The sequence below is a fragment of the Spea bombifrons genome, chromosome 2 (assembly GCF_027358695.1).
Source record: "Spea bombifrons isolate aSpeBom1 chromosome 2, aSpeBom1.2.pri, whole genome shotgun sequence".
Lineage (NCBI taxonomy): Eukaryota > Metazoa > Chordata > Amphibia > Anura > Pelobatidae > Spea > Spea bombifrons.
The window spans coordinates 27,593,083-27,614,264 of NC_071088.1; the positions used below are offsets into that span (position 1 = coordinate 27,593,083).

Below are 21,182 nucleotides of genomic sequence, written 5' to 3' on the forward strand. Positions count from 1 at the left end.
ATATCTGTTCAAACAACCCAGGCTTAAAGAAAGAAAAATAAAGTCCTATTTTACTGTAATTCAGCCAAAATGCAGTAACTACCCATAAACATGTTTACTGTTAGAAATGGAATATGCATATCGTTCTTAAAGTAACTTGCCAATACTAATTTGCAAAGACAATCAATATTTATAAATCAAATTATAGAATTTCACGGAAAAGGGGAATAACTTAAAGGAGGATTTTGTAGAACTACAACGGCAAGAAGAAATTGTTTATTATTATTAATTCATGTTCTAAACGCTGCTGTATATTCAAAAACTTCTGCTATTTGCTTTTCTGATTATGTTTAAACCCAACTGGAACAGGGTTTGTGTGCTAACAAAGTGCTGATATGTCTTTTTTAAGAGTTGTTTAATTTGTTAAAATAAGACATGAATATGCATGTAAATAGGATTAGGATATAATAGTTTTTATTGGGTTACATTTGTTTTTTGCTCTGCCCTACTGACAGAGGTTGCCGCAAGTGCAGAAATTCAGGCACCTTTATTTCAGACGTATTGTTTTACCCTACCATTGGTGAATCAGGTACACAGGACAATGCTCGCTGCCTCAGATAGTACACAAGAATGAACAGCACTCTAAATTTCATTTTCCTTTGTATTTCACTCCATATTTCACAAATACTGTATCTGCTCGATTATAAGACAACCCCCCAAAATGTGAATATTAATTTAGAGGGAAAAAAGAAAGCCTGAATATAAGACTACCCTATAGGAAAAAAGTTTTACTAGTAAATATTTACCAACCTGCCCCCCAGTTATGCACATCTGCCCCCGGCTTGCCACTCTGCCCCCCCAGATATGCCTTATATGCCCCTATATGCCACTCTGCCCCCTGAGACTTTCTGATGCATCCCCAAGCTCTGCGCGATGAGCATAGACAACCGCTGCTGCTACCCGGCACTTCCGCCGGTGCTTCTAAGACTGTTCTTTTTATTTTATTTAAAATTGTATGTGTGTGGTTTGCATCAGATTTTCCGATCTTGTTAAACAAACTTTTTTAAAAAAAAAAAATCACTGCACACACGTACGGATACTTAAAAATAGACTCCATTACCCACGTTGAAACTTTTGATATAGATTTAAACATGAACTGAAATGCCCCATATTAAAACATGACATAGTTGTACAACTATTTGGAAGCTCGCCAAACTATATTCATTGAAAGAACTTGGTAAGGAAAGAATAAGGTCATTTCCACAGACCAAGTTTAAATAATACGGCTAGACACAAAATTACATTAAAAGAAAGATTTATGATGTCCCAAGCTGCCTGGACATTGAAAAAGTAACAGTGTCATGTAGTGGAGGTGTCGTGATTAAAGAACTATGCATAAAAGAAAAATACCTGATCTAATTGTGGACGCTCCCTGGAGACCTTTCTGTAATACAATATGTTGAGTGATTATTATATTAAAAATGGGAGACACATCAGTTATGTGAAGGAAATTACGGAACTTCATATTTTTTTTAGAGGGGAACTCCCACTATTTGTTATTACTAGTATAAACATGAAATCATATAATTTTCAGGTAGATGCATGTTATCCATTGGTATGTGCCCTAGCACTGCTATCTTAGCCAAGTCTACCAAGAAAACACCTCAACTCTTTAACCCCTTAAGGGCCAGGCTGTGTTTTACCTTTTGTATCCTTTAGGAACGAGGCGTTGATCACCTCCTAAACTTTTTAAAACAGGCGTCCGCCGCCATAGACTGTATGACGGATGTTGACGCCCACGGGGAGGGGCCAGACATGGATCTCGGTGTTGCTGAATGCTTGGACATCGAGGCATTACAGCAACACCGTTTAAGCGAAGAACGTGATCGTAGAAATAACGTGTCAGGCACATCATAGGTCGTTAAGTGACCGTTTTTTTCGTGACATGCCTGACCCGTCATGGATGTTAAGGGGTTAAACAATAAAGACAAAAACCCTAAGCTATAGAATGAATCAGTCTTAATCCCCTAGCCGGACACTCTGACTAATGAACATTTATGAGGAATGGACTTCATTAGCATAAAGAATCAGCTCAGTATGTTTCTTTGGCAGGGAAAGTCATGCCGACGATCACATGATTAACAAAATGGCGGCAGTTCCGCAGAGAAAGGAATTCATTGGCGAAATGAGATAAAACTAGGTTTTTGTAAATGGTAACCTACATTACTATACACAGCATTGATTTTTATGCTCAAAGGGAAAATATTTTTTTACATGGGACTTCCCGTTTAACTCGTAAAAGGTTTTTATGCTATATTAAAATATTAAGAAAGCTTACTTTCTTTAGTATTAAAATATTTGCATAAAACCATAAAAATACACATTTCTATTGCATATCTTAAAAATAAAATAACATTGAAAAAACTCAACGGGATGAATGTGAAAAATGCGACATAATAACAATGAGCTATCTTTGGATGTTTTTTCTAGGATAACAAGTACTTTTACAGGTAATTCATAGACTCTGGAGGTTAATATTTTTTTCCTCTAGTGGGTAGAACCAGAAATGGCCTTGTTATCTGCACAGTGTCGGACATGCAGAAAATATGTCTAATTTGCGTTTCAAGAGATTTCTCCTAGTTATATTCTCAGAGTAATTTAAGCAATAGAATTTGTCAGTGATCCATGACAGCAAAGTATATTCCGCAAAATACCGTGTCCTCAATTTAAATGTAACTGAACCGGTCTGGAAATAGCTTCATTTTTAAATAAAGCATTTCCATCTTAAGAGCAATATATACTTTAACGGATCAGCTATTCTCTGTATATTTCAATGCACGCCATGATGCACATATTGGGTATGTATATAAAAAGAGATTCTGGTGCCAGGCCAGACTGAAATGTGATCTCCATAGCAACCAGGGAAACATACCTGCTGGCTGGACAGTTCCATTGGTTGTCATGGTAATACGTTTTAACTTTGCACTATAATTCATATTATATAACACCCACTGTGTAAAGAGCCCATTTTGGTGGCTTCAGTCCAGCCCCAAACAGCCCAAATTCACTGTAAGTACTGTAATGATATATTATATATATACATACATACACATACAGTATATACTGTATATTAGACTTGGGCGCCAGCCAACTCTTCTTGTTTGTCTTTGTGTTCGTCTTCATGGGGGGTCTTTGTATTCCCCGAATATTCGCCTGTTCCTGTGTTCGGTTTGGGTGAATATATATATATTCACCCAAATATATATATTTAAAAAATTGCATACCATAAGATCTGCATTAGTTGTATACAGCCCTTCAGAAGGTTTTCTAACACTTTAGCAATTCCCTCTCCATATTCAATTTTATTAACTCCCTTTTTCTTCATTTGACCTTTTCACATTCATATCATTGCCACCTTCTCTCCTCTTCCAACCTTCACTTTACCTCTTCTTCCTAACACTTTTGCTTCAGCCCCCATGTCGTTCTCCTCATTTAAACAACAATAAATTATATTTAATGCGTTTGGGATTTAAAACTAATTACGATCTAATTTTTACACCTAGCAGCTGCTATTTATTAGTATTGGATCCATAGTTCAGATTTTGGTATCATTTTAGCAAAAAAAAAGAATGTGATTGAATTGGAAAGAGTTCACCGAATGTTCACATGTTTAATAAAGGAAATGGAAGTGTTCTGGTGAGCATTTAGCTAAATTGGATTTATTTGTTATATAAAAGGCAGTCATAATGTACAAACATATCTGAAGTATGTATATGACCCTCAGGTATAGCAAGGAAAGGTATTCATGGTTACCCATTTCACATAAAAAGTAGGTGATCCAGGGATTATTCTTGCTGCCCTTGGAGTCATGAAGGTATCCCCCTTTCTGGGCAAAATTGTGTTTTTTTTATGTTCATATGGTTTAATTTAACTATACATATCTCAGGAAGGTCGATCTTAAGGAATTATATATTTTTCTTCTCCCAACCTTACTACGTGTAGCATTGTAGCAACCCCCTACAACCGAATTTTAGCACCATCTGTCCTTCTCCATTTTCATTTCAGCACCCTTGGATTAGAGGGCAACCTGAGTGAAGACATTCCATGTTATTTCAGTTATATGACATCATGAATGCCAATCAGATGCAATCACAATGCTTGCTGTCAATGCTCTGATCTGTGACAATATTCTGGCATTGACTTCTACGGCCCTCACTTTCTGACTAGTTTGTCTAAAATACTAAATCTGAAAACTTATAATTAAAACACTCAAAAAAGATTTTACTGAAAGGTTTATTAAATAACTTCTTAAAACAAAATCATACAAAGGAAATGGAAAACATACATGACAATGAAATATTTTTTCTTTGTAAATTATAAAATTGCATATTATTAAGTTGTGGTTAATTTTATATAAGACAGCTCTAATTATTTTTTAAAGAGTAAAGCTCTTAAGAACATTGCATATATTGTTATAAAATCCATTGATTACATTTCTATAATATATAAAACTCTATAAATAATTAAAAGTAAATTGCATTGATACCACAAAATAATGCATATTTGTTCAAACAGCATTTAACCTGATTAACTCTTTCACATTACATACTTACAAACCTGATTGGTCTTTACATTAGTACATTTGTACACCCCAAAAAAATGCATTAGGTGAATAAATAGATATTTCTTAGCACCAAACATTGATATCTAAACCTGTTCTCCTTGATGTGACTGTAGAGAACAGTGTTCAGTCCAAAACCATACGACAAGTGGAACACGTTCTTACATCTCTAATCTGCCTCTTTGGCTTTATCCAGTGAGAATTTCAAATATGGAACAAAGTACAAGCCGTGGGAACCAAGACTATCATTTAGCTGGACAACCTACTGTGTAGAGGCTTCCACTTGGTAGATAGTAATAAGGTTGAGACACCCCATACAGAACATGCTTGTAAAGAAACAATAGGAGTCCAGAGCAGCATAGCACACCAAGGCATGCCATACATTCAGTACTCAACTGATCCAAACAGTGCTGGGTTCCTGGCTTTCACGTGAGGACAGATGTAACAGATATTAATGTTAATTTGAGAAAATTCTGATGTTTCTGGTACTTCAGAAAAAAACCCAGTGATTGTAGTTGTAAACATTCACTATTAGGTAGCCGGTACTCTGCGCTTATCTCTGGTGACCAGAGTCTCAGTTGAATTGAAATTTAAGTTATAAGGAGGGCTCTGTTCTCTTCATCTCCCAAGGCACAGAAAACCAGAGCTCCTCTTTTAGCATTTTACCAGACAGTTGTAAACTTGAAATTGATCCTATAGCAACTCTAGCTTGAACAAATTTTGTGATTCTATGTCTTCCTTCTAGCTTTAGGAACTTAGGTGAAACATTGCATAGAAGAGGTCTAAATGTAAAATGTCTCATGAGTTTACATGTTGGGCATTTGTTAAAGCCCTTTGCCTGTGGTATCACTAGTGAAAATACACTGAATATTGACACAGATTTATTTATTGCATAATCTTAGTAAAAGTATTAATTTTTGCTTATATGTACATCTTTCTTTTTTCTGTATTCTCATAAATCTGGGCTGACTAACATGCAGCCCTGGGTGGCAAATGCGACCCGCTGAACATCAAGGTGCAGCTGGATGAAAACTGTACCTCCAACCATTGATGGGCCCAGAGGGGGCAACGGGGCGATTAACCCCCCCCCTCGCTTCCTGACATACATGGAGGCATGCTTCAGGAGTAGGGATATATACGAGTCCTTACACACAGATTTTTCTCCCTAATTTCTAGGAGGATGCACTGCATGACCCTGCATGAGTAGCACCGCAGCTCACCAGGTCAGCTGCATCAAAGAAAGGGTGAGGCTCTGCAAGGTAAGTTATATGTGTGTGTCTATGTATGTATGTGTGTCTTTCTGGGATTCCTTATGTATTTGGGTATGTTAGTGCGTCTGGGTGTGTCAGTGTGTTAGTGTGTATTTCTGGGTGTTAGTATTTGTGGGTATGTTAGTGTGTGAACATGTGTCTTTGGGTATGTTAGTGTATGTGAGTATTTTAGTGTGTGAATATGTGTCTTTGATTAGGTCTGTTGAATTAATAAAAGTCTAAATACAAAATATAGTAGCAGCAAATATGTTGGTGATTATGCTCCTAGTGTTTTCCTTTATTTTATCTTCTTATAAAAAGTATACATATACATAATCCCAAACATGAATATATTCCTTTTTTAGCTCAAGTACCATAGAATTACCTAATATTTCTTCAGGTAACATAAATGGTTTGATTTATTATGAGGCAACAGCAAATTCTTGGTCCTCAGCGATATAGTACCAGTAATGAAGAGATTAATAATTGATTATGCTAAAGAAAACGCATTTATAAAATATATTATATATAAATATAGTTGGAAATAGTCAGCTTGCTCGTTTATCAGCCTGCAAGCTTAGCAGGAACCTTATCTACAATATTTCAGCAGTAAAAAAAAAAAATATTACAGGATAGGGATAACTGCAATTCAGCATTTTTGTTAAGTGTAGTCTTTTATGGAACTGCAAAAGATATCACTTTGGCCTTGTAATATAATTTAAATTATTCTTACAAATTAAATGAACTTGGATTTATTTATTTGAATATAAATCACTATTACAATAATTAACTTGATTTTGTGAACCTCTTTAAGGGAATGGTCTGGTAGTATCATCAAAACACTACATTAGCCACAGATATTGTTACTTTTTTGCATGTATACTTTTCTCAAAATATTTTATTTTGTATAATTGTGTAGATATCTATGGAATTTAATCATACATGGCATAGTCATTGACGACTAATTAAGTTTTGATTCTTTAAAGCAGGAAAAACAAGCAGACTAAATGGCCTAAATAGCTCTTATGCAGAGTCAGATTTGATGCTTCTCTGAATAATATCCTTTAATAGGTAATTTCTCCTAAATTCTAAATTCATAGTATAGTGTTACATTTGTTTATGTCTATATAATGACAAATAGAATTCTATTTAATTGTATGCCATCTACTCAAAACACTGTTAGACACTTGGGTAGATTTGGTAATGTGTTTTTCCATTGAACTACAACAAAGTTAGGCATTATATATATACGTTCTCATATATCATATGCATATTGTAAAACAAAATATATTTATTAAATGTGCAGTCGCAACCCAAAAATACACTTTAAAAGCACGAAAGAAAATACAATTATTACTATTACTTTTCTTCAATCTCTCTACACGTGATATCATATCAATGGGTTTTTCTCACTAAAGGGAGAGCTGCCAGGAGAGTTGTGTTTCACTTCAGTGTTAATTCTGAAGGGCCTTTCCTGGCAGGCTTCTCCAGCAGTAATGCTGTATAATACACAGTTCAAAGGATTGAAGAAACCTCACTGATTTGACCATGCATTATACAAGGACCCCAAGCTCTACCTAGAGGAAGCTCACTGAAGTTGGACCTTCATAATGTATCCTAAAGTCAAGGAGTTGAAATACAACTCTTTATACCATTGGCTTATTCAGGACAAAACCATTCTGAACATAATCATACATTTTCAACTCAAGTTTCTGGTGTTACATTGACAATTCAGTGTTGTACTTTTTCATGAGGTTACCTAAACACATAGGTTTATGGGTAAGTTGCTAAATTTAAGTAACCTCATGAAAGGTCAACTTGGGACTTTTTTTTTTTAATGCATTATACGATCTACTTTGGACACCTTCTCATCCAAAGAGTTCCAATGGACTATTTAGACATCCATCTCTGGCTAACAGTTGGCAAATTGTTTTCCTACACTAACCCTTTCATGTCTCCCAAGTGCATCACTCTGACAACTCTGAACCCATTATTATAATATTTTAACCCTCTGTTGATGCTTAAAACCATCTGTCCCTCAACCTTCGAGATATCTAGGCCACTAAAACCTCCAAAGGACTTTCGCTACAATCAATTCATCCTTGTCCAAAGAGGCCCTCACCTTTTGTCTCTCTATACCTCCTGATATATTGACGTTCACAAGAGAAAGGCCCTCTTGTCCTTCTGTACCAGTGTGTGTTTATGTGTTTTGCTGTTATTGCTAATGTCATTTATTTTTAAATCGCATGTTATGGGTAGACTTTTCAATGTACTAATATAATAAAAAAAATATAAATGTTTTAATCTGCAAGGGGCCATTTATAATATATGCTTAAATTTCACTTTTTCTTACAATTTTGCCATTTTGCCCTTTCTGTTTGAATGTTAGCTACATCCCTCATAACAGATCACCCAGTAGCGTTTTCTTTAAGTGCAAACATAACCAACCGATACATTTCATTTTCATTAGAACATCACTATGGAAGTAGTCATGCGAACACTGTTATAAACTATATAAATGTGGGCAATCTAGGAAATTTGTCCACCTGAAAGTTTAGAAAAACATCATGCAATAGTTATCTTTGGAAGGCATACTAAGGAATGATATAGTATAGGTTAAAGAAACAGAAAAAGGAGATCCATACATATCCCTTTTTTCTACATTGCTTAAACTCTGTAAAGCAACTGGAACACAGATACATGCGCTTGTATTGCCTCATTATATAATAAGAATGAAACAATGTATTTGTTCTTATGTTCTTAGTTCTCCTGTGCTCCATTATTATTTTATTATTATTATTAAATTGTTATATATATTGACAATGCTTCTCACACTGATCCTTTATATGAATTAAAGCATTAATGTAAATCGTTTTGCATATATTCATAAATGAAGCACTGATGAACAATTGTGTGATATAAATGTAAATAGGTGTTGTTATTCAGTGTTCTTTTTTTACATTAAGAACATTTTTGGAGATTAACCTCATAAAAAAACTCAAAATACTGAAACATTGCCAGTAAAATTTGTATTAGGAAATGTGATTGGTTTATAAAATAGCTCAATAAAACAAGAAACATTCTCATTCAATCCTTATTGAGTATAAAAAATATGTTTCTCCAGAAATCAGTGGATTTTCTTCACTTCTAAAAAAACAGCAGTTAAAACAGCAGTCCATGTATTATATTTGAAGTATTGAAAAAAAAATCTTCACTTCTACCAGATCCGACAAGAACGACTCCCTCTATTCATTGTAGAGTTTTCTGGACAGTTAAAAGCTTTGCGAAACTCTTCAAAATTGCTCATTGTACCAATTACCCTAAAAAAAAATACAAAAAATACAAGTATTTAAAAATCTATTACAATATCTGTCTTTTCTTTATATGTATTTTAATAGGATAAACTGCATTTTTTCCTCTTTAGTGAATAAACGTTTAAATGTAATACTTGCATCTACAGCCATCATTGGAAAAATTAGAGGCTTTGAAAAATGAGCAGATATGGTAGCTGCAGCTTTTCTACTGCAGCTTTAATGGAGGGCTCATTTCCATGAGCTCTAACATTAACTCAAAGGTAAATATTTATAGAGAGCAAACTTTTTTGCATTTACATCTGCTTGTCATATGGATCATTACTAACTGTCCTGCTTAATTAATTAATTACTTAGGTATTCCACTTTTTGTATCAGTATCATTTCTTTGGTTGATGTTGTTTGACTTTGTCCTTATTGAATTATTAGTACCCTGTAAGCTATCCTCTCCCCATGTGTCTTCGATTTTATTGTGGGGTAATTAATCAGTTGGTAAATACCTAAAACGCAGCCATGCCTTAGATTTGAACTGACTTCAGAGGCACAGGCCATTTTCCATCTGTGTGCCAGTTCAACAAGGAAGGACAAATCAATCAATACTCCACTGATCATTCATCAACCACTGCCATACTGGTTTATTGTGTTTGTTCCACTCCCTTTACTCTTTACTACTACTTAACTCCCATCACCAGCATTCTCCAAGTACCATATCCACAATCCCCTGATTTCCTGCCATATGAATTCATGCTCCATTCCTACTACTCTGCTCTCACCATTGCTAAGGAAACCTACTTCATCTCCCTAAACTCTTCCCTGTCACCTACTCTTGTCCCTACAATATCTCATATATTAAATTTCTCCCTCTCTACGGGATCTGTCACATTCTCCTTCAAGCATGCTACCATAACTCCAATCTTGAAAAAGGCCTCCTTGGACCTCACTGATCTGTCCAACTACCGTCCCATCTCTCAAATTCTTCTTGCCTCCAAGCCTCTTGAACAAATTGTATAGGCCTAACTAACTAAGTTTCAGGACTCAAACTCTTTACTTGACTCTATTCAATCTGGATTCCGCTCTTGACATTCTACTAATACTGCTCTTATTAAAGTTACTAATGACTTACACACTTCTAAATCCAAGGGCCACTACTCTATGCTAATCCTATTGGATCTTTCTGCTGCTTTTGACACTGTGGACCACCCTATTCTCCTTCAAACTTTTCATGATCTTGGTTCCGTGACACTGATCTCTCTTGGTTCACATCGTACCTTTCTGATCGTACCTTCAGCATCTCTCTCTACAGTAATGCTTCCCTTTCCCCCTCTCAGTTGGTTTACCCCAAGGCTCTAGGATTTGTTCTGTCCTTCCATTCTCACTACCAGACCTTAACCTTTCAATACCACCTGTTTGCCAATGACATCCAGATTTACTTATTCTTTCTTGATTTCTCTCCCTCATTCTTATATTGTGTAAATAACTGTCTTGTATCTGTCTCTAACTGGATGTTTGCATGATTCCAAAAACTCAATCTCTCCAAAAATCAAACTTTTATCTTCCCTTCCTCCAATACAAATTTTCGTCAATGTCAATGGTGCAATCATGTCCCCGCCCCTCACGCTTGCTGTCTTAGAGTCACCCTTGACTCTGATATTTCATTGACCCTCCATATCCATTCCGTTTCACTGAAACTGCTGGCTCATTAAAAGCATTGGTCTCTTGCTAAAACAAGATACCAGTAAGGCTCTTGTTTATGTCCTCATTATCTCCCACCTTGACTACTGTAACCTTTGCTTAGCTGGTCACCCTCATACCTGTCTTGGCCCTCTACAATCCACTATGAACTCTGCTGCCAGACTTATCTTCCTCATTCATTGCTTCAATAACATTTCTCCCCTCTGTAGGTTTCTTTAAAATATAAATTAATTTCAAAATCCTTACTTTTAAAGTTCCTCATAGCCATTTCTCTACTTACATCTCCAAATACACGCATACTCAGTCTCTCTGCTCATCCGAAGGTCTCCATCTGCCCAGTGCTCTGATCTCTAGCTCTCATATGCTCTTGCAAGATTTATTAACAGCTGCCCCTATCCTCTGGAATGTCTTTCTCCTTGCCTTCGGTCCTTCATAAAATCCCTCAAGACCCACTTCCTTAAGGATGCCTACGAGCTTATGTGTTAATGCCCTTCCCCCCATATTCCTTTAGCTCACCTTTCCTAGTTCATCGCCTGCTTCTGACACCTTACTAGTGTGAGTGGTCAATCCCTAACAGTAGGAAATTGTTATCCTCCTAACCTGCCTACTAAATAAGTTTGGAACTAGTAAGATAACATTACCTGAACTGTGGAGGGCTATGTACACCATTCACAATTTGATCTCTTGCAGCTTCAGGCCGGAAGGCGTTACACCTTACCTAATAAGGTAAAATACATTTTAAAATGTTTTATTAAGTTGAAATAACTACAAAACAATATGAATCACAGACATTATCTCTTTTATTTCTAGGTCTAGATTTATTTTAATAAAATAACTGCTTATACTTATATAATATTATGACGACTTTGTTTTCTGTTACTTACATGTGCATAACTCAAGAAAAAGAGCTGGTTATTAGTGAATTTTAGGCCAGGAAGAAGAAGCTCTTCCTTACCACTTCTCATTTCACTGATCCATTTTCTGTAAGCCTAAAATTATAAAAAAATATATTAAAAAGAAAAGAAAAATGAACACATTAAATAATGGTTAATATTTTTATTCATTCATTCACTAGATAAAAAGAAGAGGCTTGTATTCTATTACAATTGTTTTGCCAATAAAGGTATCAAATGAGCCATTTTTATACCTAACCAGATGCTACAAAGTCTCCAAAATGACATGTGATCTGGGTCAGCTGTCAATAATAATGTTGACATTAAGAAAATTAGATGGTTTAGCATTGGCCAATTCAACCATTCTTAAAACATTCTAATAGACACTAGTAAAAAAAAACTGAACTCCCACTTTGCTTTCTCTCTTTTGTGACAGAGAGATAGATATAGTGTGTGCGCTGAAGGTAACTTTTGTCTACACAGATAATGAGACAAAATAGCAAACTGTAGGACAGTGGAAAGCAGAACATCTCAAAGAGATACACTCACGATGTCATCAAAAGTATAGCTGTAGAAATTCAACATCAAATTCAGACCATTTCAACTACCCATAAAAAGTAGTGGTATAATGCCAGAATTTTGACAACACATAGTTTTCCCAATTTTAGGTAAGAAAATTGTATCATTTATATTTTAATGATTGACACATAGGTGTTTCTTACCCGAAAAGCTTCTCTCATCCCTCCATTATCCGCAATATTTTCTGCCAATGTCTTTGTTCCCTTTACCTAATAAAAAGGGCAGGGTAACGCAGTTTCAATAGGTTTATGTCGATTAAAATGGATGAATGAGAAATATATTCATAAGTAATTCAAATTAGGCATCTTCGATATCCCTGCAGACTCCAGTCTAATTAAGCAATTATGTTAACTGCTGTTTATATGCATTAATGTAATTGAAATTTTGTAATGAAATTTTGTAATATAAATTTATATTCTATACCTATTTTTTAAATATTACGTTTCTTCATGAGTTCTGTTACTTGAGGTGAAAGCGCACAATGAATATACAATATAACATTTCCTTTATTTACTTACATGTAACCCAGCTTGCTTCCAGTAGTAATCATTATATTGGTCTATTATGCATTTAGTTTTGTCTTTAAATCTTTCTTCTGATTCACTGGTCCACCATGAATGCAAATTTCCATCTTTGTCATACTTACGACCTCCAAGGAGAAAATAAAAAATAAAAAAATAATAGTTTTTGTTTTTAGTTACATTAAAAACAGGACTGATTTGGTCTCACTACCTATAATTTGTTGGGGTTACATCCATATTTGAGGGCATCTATAGAGACGTTTCACTGATGAAGGCTGTGATACCAGCCTTTGGTCAAATCCTAGGGGCGTTCATATGTGTGATTATGACACGTGACATCTATTTTCATCCAGAAGCTATTTCACTGCAACTTTAACTGTCTGAAGTCCAACTAATTTTGCGTGTTTAAATTCCATAACTGTATTAACCTCTACCACATCTGCTGAGATGCTGTTCCACATATTTAGCACCATCTAAAGGTAAAACTTCCTTACTTTATATCTAAGACTTAAACTCTCTAGATTTAGATCATGTCATGTTCCTTTGAAACATATAAAAGCTTCTTAATTAAATACCCCTATTAAATTCACCTTATCCATACGTCACAAATATTTTTTTCATTATATTTTAGTTAATATCATGCATACATAAAACATATTTACCATTGCTGTCAAAGCCGTGTGTGAACTCATGGCCAACAATTACCCCAATTGCTCCATAGCTCAGAGATCTGCCAAATTAAAGAAAACACGTATAAATACAGTTAATAATACAAATTATTCACCAGCATTGCCTCTTGTGAAGGATTCTGCTCTCCGTGAGACCATTTATTTTTTGATCAGGAACCTGCTAGGATTCAAAATGTAATTATTCATTTTGATAATGTTGCATTGGAATATCATAGATCAAAGATGAAACAGGATCATCGGCCTGCCGGTTCTAATAATTCCTCCCCGAGAAAGGTGGGAAGTGTTTGACACTGATGCATGCAAATTCAGTTTCCATTATATTTTTAAGTTGACAGTCAGTTTCCTTGTACATACACATAATTTAACTGAAATTAATGCTCCTTTACATGTCTATAAAGGGGAGAGAAGACACACATATCAATACCAACTGTGACAATAGAGTCTGCTTTTCACATATTTATTAGGTAAGATCCACTACATTATGTGATTAATCGGTCTTTGGATTTTCATGAGGTAGGGTAAGATTCCTTCTTTCCTTCAACAATCAGTGACACCATTCATAACCAAGGCCTAGGGCTGAATTTACATCTCATTTGCCCCCGCAGCACAGGATCTTTGTAGCCCATGGACATTTAAAGGGGTTTTATCATCTTGTATATAACCACATTCAGATTCGCTACTGATAAATATCTGGTGGCATTTTTATTTTAATGCTCCAGTAAAAGCAAAATAAAACTATTAATATCAGGACTGTAATGGGGCTGAAAATTGGCAATTTAGAGGCAGTCAGAGTCATGGAGTCACCTGCTGGATACAAATGGTCACATGCTAAGCTTTTCTAACAGCCTTCTTTATGTAGACATGTGCCGTGTGTATCCAGCTGGCAGTCATATGCTTAAGGTTAGATTGGCCACCCGAGTGAACCTGAAGGTGGATGTAAGGGGCTAGGAGCACTGGGTGTTTGCATAAGTATAGATTCCTCACCCAAGAATCAACAAAAACTCTGGTTTCTTCACTTATCATTTCCCGTCTTGACCACTGCAACACTCTTCTGGTTGGCATTCCACGGTCTCAACTCTCTCCTCTGCAGTCCTAAATGCTGCTACAAGACTTATCTTCCTTGCATGCAGCGCCTCTTCTGCTTCTCCACTCTGTGAAATCATCCACTGATATAAGGGCCTTCATAACACTGCTCCTCCATACATTTCTGCCCTCATAAACAAATACTCCCCTACTCGATCTTTACATTCATTCCATGGGCTAAGGCTCTCCTCCTCACTTATCACCTAGCTAGCCAAGATGACACCAAGGACACAAAGAATGCTCAAAGAGGTAATAAAGAACCCTTTTGAACAGCTAAAGGCTTGAAGGTTAACTTACACCAACCAGTCATAACAGTATGACCACCTGCATAATGTTTGCTGCCAAAACAGCCCTGACCCATCAAGGCATGGACTCCACGAGACCTCTGAAGGTGTGCTGTGGTATCTAGCACCAAAAGGTTAGTAGCAGATCCTTTAAGTACTGTATGTTGCGAGGAGGGTCCTCCATGGATGCATCCTGTGCCATGTGTTCTCTAGGTCACACCCACCCAGCCACCCACGTGATGTAAAAGAAAACGCGATTCATCAGACCAGGCCACCTTCTTTCATTGCTCCATGGTCCAGTTCTTATGCTCATGTGCCCATTTTACGCACTTTCCGCAGTGGCCAAGGGTCAGCATGGGCACCCTAACTGGTCTCCATAAGCAACAAACTATGATGCACTGTGTGTTCTGACACCTTTCCATCACAACCAGCATTAACTTTTTCAGCAATTTGAGCTACAGTAGTTCATCTGCCAGCCTTCGCCCCCCCCCCCCCGCATCATTGAGCCTTGGGCACCCTTAACATGGTCGCCGGTTCACTGCTTTTCCTTCCTTGGGCCACTGCAGACTGGGAACACCCCACAAGAGCTGCAGTTTTATAGATGCTCTGACCCAGTCGTCTAGTCATCACAATTTTGCCCTTGTCAAAGTCGCTCAGATCATTACGCTTACCCATTTTTCCTGCTTCTAACACATCAACTTTGAGTATGAAATGTTCACTTGCTGCCTAATATATCTCACCCACTGACAGGCGCCATGATAACAAGATTATCGGTGTTATTCACTTCACCTGTCAGTGGTCAAAGTGTTATGGCTGATTGGTGTATCTGGTCATGACACTACAATACACTAAACAGACATGGAGTCTATGGCAGGACAGGACGGAGGAAGCCTTGACACTCCACAGCTCTACTGGGAATACATAAAAATGTAATCTTAATGGCGAAGTACGGTGGAGGAAACATCATTTATGGCTGCTTTTCTGCCTCGGGCCTGGACAGCAAGCCATCATCAAGGGGACAATGAAATTTATCAAGGTATAATACAGGATAGTATTTTGATAGTATACAGATAGTGTTTGGATGGCTAAAGCTCAGTAGAAGTTCAGTGATGCAGCAGGACAACATTGAAGTAGATCTACTACAGAATGGCTTAAAAAAGGAAAATCCGCTTTTGGAGTGGCCCAATCGCAGCCCAAACCTTTACCCATTATAGATGCTGTGGAATGGCCTCAAGAGAGCTGTTCACACCAGACATCCAAAGACTATGGCTGAGCTTAAGCAGTTCTATAAGAAAGAATGGCCTAAAATGTATTGTCACAATGTGTATAACTATGTACTTTTCAGTAAGGAACATGCTTGTAGAACAGTTACAGTTTGTGTACTCTGTATCAATCAGACAACGATATTTCACTTTCTTTACTGCTGTCCATTATGCAATTTAGGAGTATTTCGTGTCCTTAATGGCCACCCCTGTACAATAGATGGATGGCTTTTCCTGACTTGTGTTGTATTATGTAAAGCTTATTACTGATAATTTTTCAAGGTCGGAAATACAGAGAAGGAAGACAATTTCAGGTGCATAGAGTAGGTTCTGCGCATAATTGAGAAGCTGGAATACAGACAAATTGGAAGCTTGCCTTCATTAAACCCTTTTACTCTAAAAATGATGCCATTACACACACATATAAGAGATGTTACATTTTAACTCTCTTTTATTTTACTTACAGACTTAGAATACTTTTAATAACAATTATGCAAATAAGAAACCATACATTTAGTAAAGGCTCGCTAAAGGTGAACACTGATTAAGCAATGAACATTAATATTCTGTAGGATGGCTGACATGAGCAAGGTGCAGCGTTTACTATCTGCCTGGTACAGCTGGAACTACTCCATACATCTTATAATAATCTTTTAGGGCTTTATAACAGTTTTATAAGCCAAGCACCCATTGTGATTACAGCTGGCTTTTCAATAAAACTCCAATTTAAGAAATAACAAATTATAGGCTTTCGTAGAGCTGGAAAAGCTCAAGCCCATCTCCTGTTAAGACTGGATCATCAGCGGAGAAGCAAAACCTAGAGTCAAGCGGCTAATACTCCTCCATGGTAAGGCCCTTAAGAGCTTTTTTTGGATGTGGCAGCATCGTCCCTTACTCATACTAAACCTCACATAGGCTTGAACATTTTGTTGCTTGTATGAACAAAATATTTTTCATTTGAAAAACTGACACTTATAATAAAATGCGGTATGTTATAGTATAGCTATGATGACCAACCTTGTTCTCTATCACTGTATACACAGTGTTAAATTTGTGTACACAGCTAAATCCAACATAAAACTGTTTTGGGAGATGAACTGCTTAAAGAAAGGTATAACTTTTGTTAAAGTAGTTAATCAGTAGAAGACAAGTAAGTAGAAACAATGCAAATATATTATGATATGTTGTTATGTACAGACAGAAGATTTATTATTTATAGCACCAACAATGACAAAGCTGAAATTTCATATATGTTTACAACTGCTTAGTGCTTTTGTTTTATTACCTACCGTGGGTATTCTGTTCCCCAGAAAAAAGGCTTCTGAAGTTCTCCTGCAGGGAACCCTGCAATGATTAAAATACATTTCGTGAATAATGTAAATATGTAGAAACACCAAATCTGATTCAGATCTGTTCATATCAGTGTAGTGCGTTGTAGCCACAAATGCACAAATCTTTAATAATATAAAATGATTTAAACTCGGATCTAAATACCTAGAACCCAGAAGTTTCCAGATGAGCAATGCGTCTTATTAAACCTGCTGTCCTACCACCAAGTACAAAGAAGAGAGGTTCTGTACCTTAATTGGAACATTTAAAAACATTCACTATTTGCCTCCAAATGTACATTATGCTATGTAAATGATTTGGCACGTCAATCAAACTTATAATGAATCTAACCCAATTACAGGGTTAAACGGCTTGTTATGTACCTATTGTACAATGTTGTAGATAATGATGGCCCTATACAAATCAATACGTTACATGTGTCTATATATGTATATATATATATATATATATATATATATATTCGAAAGAAGAAAAAGCACAGCAGGTACCTTTTTAAAATGCAAACTGTATTAAAGACATACCATCAAACAAAATTCAATGTTTCAGATTCAAGCTTTTTGAAAGCAGGCATTATTTTTTTACAGCTATCAGATATGTGCTTGCTAGAGAGAATGTATCCTTAAAGAGCAATTTTCCATGTGCTGGGCAGTTGAATAAATGAAAGCTATAATGAATTGCTCTTCACCTCTGGCCATCTGTGCAAATTGAAAGATACAGATAGTGTCAGAGTGTCAATGTCTTTCATGGGCTTTTGTAAAATTAGCCCTGTAACTAATGTCTACATTATGCATATCTCCTCTGCACAATAGCAGCGTTCATTAGAAATCTTGTATGCCACTGGATTTGAGGGTTAAAGCGCTGATGGATTCATATATTTAAACTAAGTTGTTCATTTTAAACATATTAATATCATTTATGCGGTGCACTGCCATTAAAATTTTTAACAAGATTTGTATATGATTCCGTTAATAGGTATTTCAACTTGCTCTCCATTCTCAGAAAATGGTTTTTATTTTAAATGTTGTCTTTCTAATGGATATTTTCCTCTATACCAATCTAGTAAGGGTACACACAATTTGTTCCAACCCATGACATCACAATAGTCCTTCGTTTATATGTCATATATATATATATATATATATATATATATATATATATATATATATATATATATATATTGTATTTATGTATATTGTATTTATGTATATTGTGAAGAACTCTTCTTGAAGGCCTTTATGTCTCAAAAGATCTATTTAAAAAAGCAGATTCTGCAGGAGTTTGTATATAACGTGAAGGAGAATCTAATCCTATACAGGGAGCATAGAGGTTTAGTTCAGAAGCAAAGTCAAACACAGTGCAGAGATCAGGGCAATAAGGTTAAACAAGAAACAGATCTAATGTTAGATAACTAGAATCTAGAAATGATAAAAGAGGGCTTAGGAAACAAGAGAAAAAAATACTGAAAGTACAATGGATCAAAGTCCCATGAACACAAGAACCAGAACAACCAACTAAAAGGTAAAGGTAAAAACTGGCATGAAGAGCATAGGTTGGAACGTGAAAACCAAGGTCAAAACACTGGGTCAAAAATGTCCCTGCCTGGCACTACATGAGATCATGGTTTCGTAGGGTTTTTTCATCCTGGGTTCATAATTCTAGAGATGGCCAGTTGATCTGTAACTATTATCTACCGTATATATTAGTGTCTTACCATAAAAAGATGGAAGAAAAGACCTCTCTTGGTGCTACCGTAACAAGCAACAAATCAGCAAAAGATTTCATTTGCTGCCATGCTAATAAGACTACCGTATATTCCGGCGTATAAGACGACTTTTTAACCCCCAAAAATCTTCTTAAAAGTGGGGGGTCGTCTTATACGCCGGGTACTTACCAAGCCGGAGGTTCCCACGAAGCCACCAATCTCTCTAATCACTACGCGCCGGCTATTGATGCCGAGCGCAGGGATGCCGTCATGTCCCGGCGCCCGGCATCAATTGCCGGCGCGTAGTGATGAGGGAGCAGGGAAGCCCGAGGTCTGGCACTTCAGACCTCGGCTTCCCTGCTCTCTAATCACTAGGCGTGTGTGTGTGTGTGTATATATATATACATACGTGTGTGTGTATATATATATATATATATATATATATATATATATATATATACATATACATATACATGTGTGTGTAAAGGCAGGGGTGTGTGGTGAGGGCAGTGTATAAATGTGTATGTATGGACAGGCATATGTGTAGATATATATATAGATATATATATTATATATGTGTGTGTGTGTGTGTGTCTGTGTGTGTGTGTGTGTGTGTGTGTGTGTGTAAGGGCAAGGGCAGTGCATGTATGTATATGTCAGCAAATCAACCAGCAAATCACCGGTAAGGTACATCGCTTGCCGTGATTGGCTGGTTGTTGTACGCTGGGTAGAGGGGTAGTCTTATACGGCGAGTATAGTCCAAACTCTATATTTGGACTGTAAAAGTTGGGGGTCGTCTTATACGCCGGAATATACGGTACTTTTTTTGTGGTCACTTTTTTATGTACAACTCCCATGGCTTTGCCATTAAAACATTCTTACATTTTTAAATATGTAATACATAAATCACTTTTTGAGAATGCAATCTTACAATGAACGCATTAACTATTTGTTTTCTTATGTTATTTTTTCTTTGTAACACTGTGTATTAAATACAATTCCAAAATATAGAACCTTGAAAACTGAGGAACTGTAGATTTTAATTTTCATTTTATTACTGTTTTGTATGAGTATACTAATGTAGACCCAAGCCAGAGTGGCTCAGATGATGCGATATAACCTTAAATAAATTACTGGCATACACAAATGGATTATTGTGTAGCTTGGGTGGTTTTATATGACCTTATGACAGCCTATGCCCCACTTTACAAATCACTAAAACCTGCTCATACGGTCCGATTGGATTTAATGTAATTCTTGGCTGTGTTTATGTGATCCACAGATGATTCATTCTGATTTTTAAGATAATTTAATGTGACACGTGTTTATTTTTCTATGGTTTACAGCTGCCTGTAATATAATGAAAAGAACAGGCTTCTACCGGGTTGCTTGATCACTAAAGGTAACACATTTGACTATCTACAATCTGCTTTGATTTTACTTTATCTTTCTGACCACAGAAGACAAATTTTAAAGACCAAGTCCCGTTGCACTGTGTTATATTTTTTGCTATTCACGTCTTCGTAATCTTTATTAAAATAATTGTGGAAAATGGTACTCAACATAATTGATCTACGTGGAAATAAATACAAGAAAATAGAAATACAGTTGATGATGACATCATGTTTTATAATACATCAAAAACTACTGTTTAAGTTCTTACGTCTACCAACATATAAAGCCACTGACAAGTATTGTTGCCATCTTTTTATTTATTTTTTTACATCTATTAGAAATCTTTTTAAGGGCTTTTTATATAGGGAGCCTCCTCTTAGTGGTGTTTTAATTTGTTATCTTGGGCACAGGGACCACACATACTGAATTATATCTATCGGGATATTTTAGGAGCTAGGGTTTCCATCTTATTTTCAAATACATTACTGTTGCCATGAATAAAGGACACTCCTTTCCCCATTCTATATTGATATTGTACTTGGTGTATAAAGTGGTCCTAGGATGGGATTTC

General features: G+C 36.1%; 1 protein-coding gene across 1 annotated transcript in view; it reads right to left on the reverse strand.

Annotated features, from left to right (window-relative positions):
- Window positions 1-8,864: 8,864 nt before the first annotated feature.
- PHEX (phosphate regulating endopeptidase X-linked) overlaps window positions 8,865-21,182 on the reverse strand; it is a 65,842-nt gene continuing 53,524 nt past the window's right edge. Inside the window, exons 16-22 of the mRNA XM_053457274.1 lie at window positions 17,454-17,508; window positions 13,509-13,576; window positions 12,844-12,974; window positions 12,469-12,534; window positions 11,738-11,842; window positions 11,495-11,571; window positions 8,865-9,170 (exon numbers count right to left, since the gene is read on the reverse strand). Of these exons, the coding sequence (XP_053313249.1) occupies window positions 9,068-9,170; window positions 11,495-11,571; window positions 11,738-11,842; window positions 12,469-12,534; window positions 12,844-12,974; window positions 13,509-13,576; window positions 17,454-17,508 (605 nt within the window). The 3' untranslated portion in view covers window positions 8,865-9,067. The remainder of the gene's footprint in view (window positions 9,171-11,494; window positions 11,572-11,737; window positions 11,843-12,468; window positions 12,535-12,843; window positions 12,975-13,508; window positions 13,577-17,453; window positions 17,509-21,182) is intronic.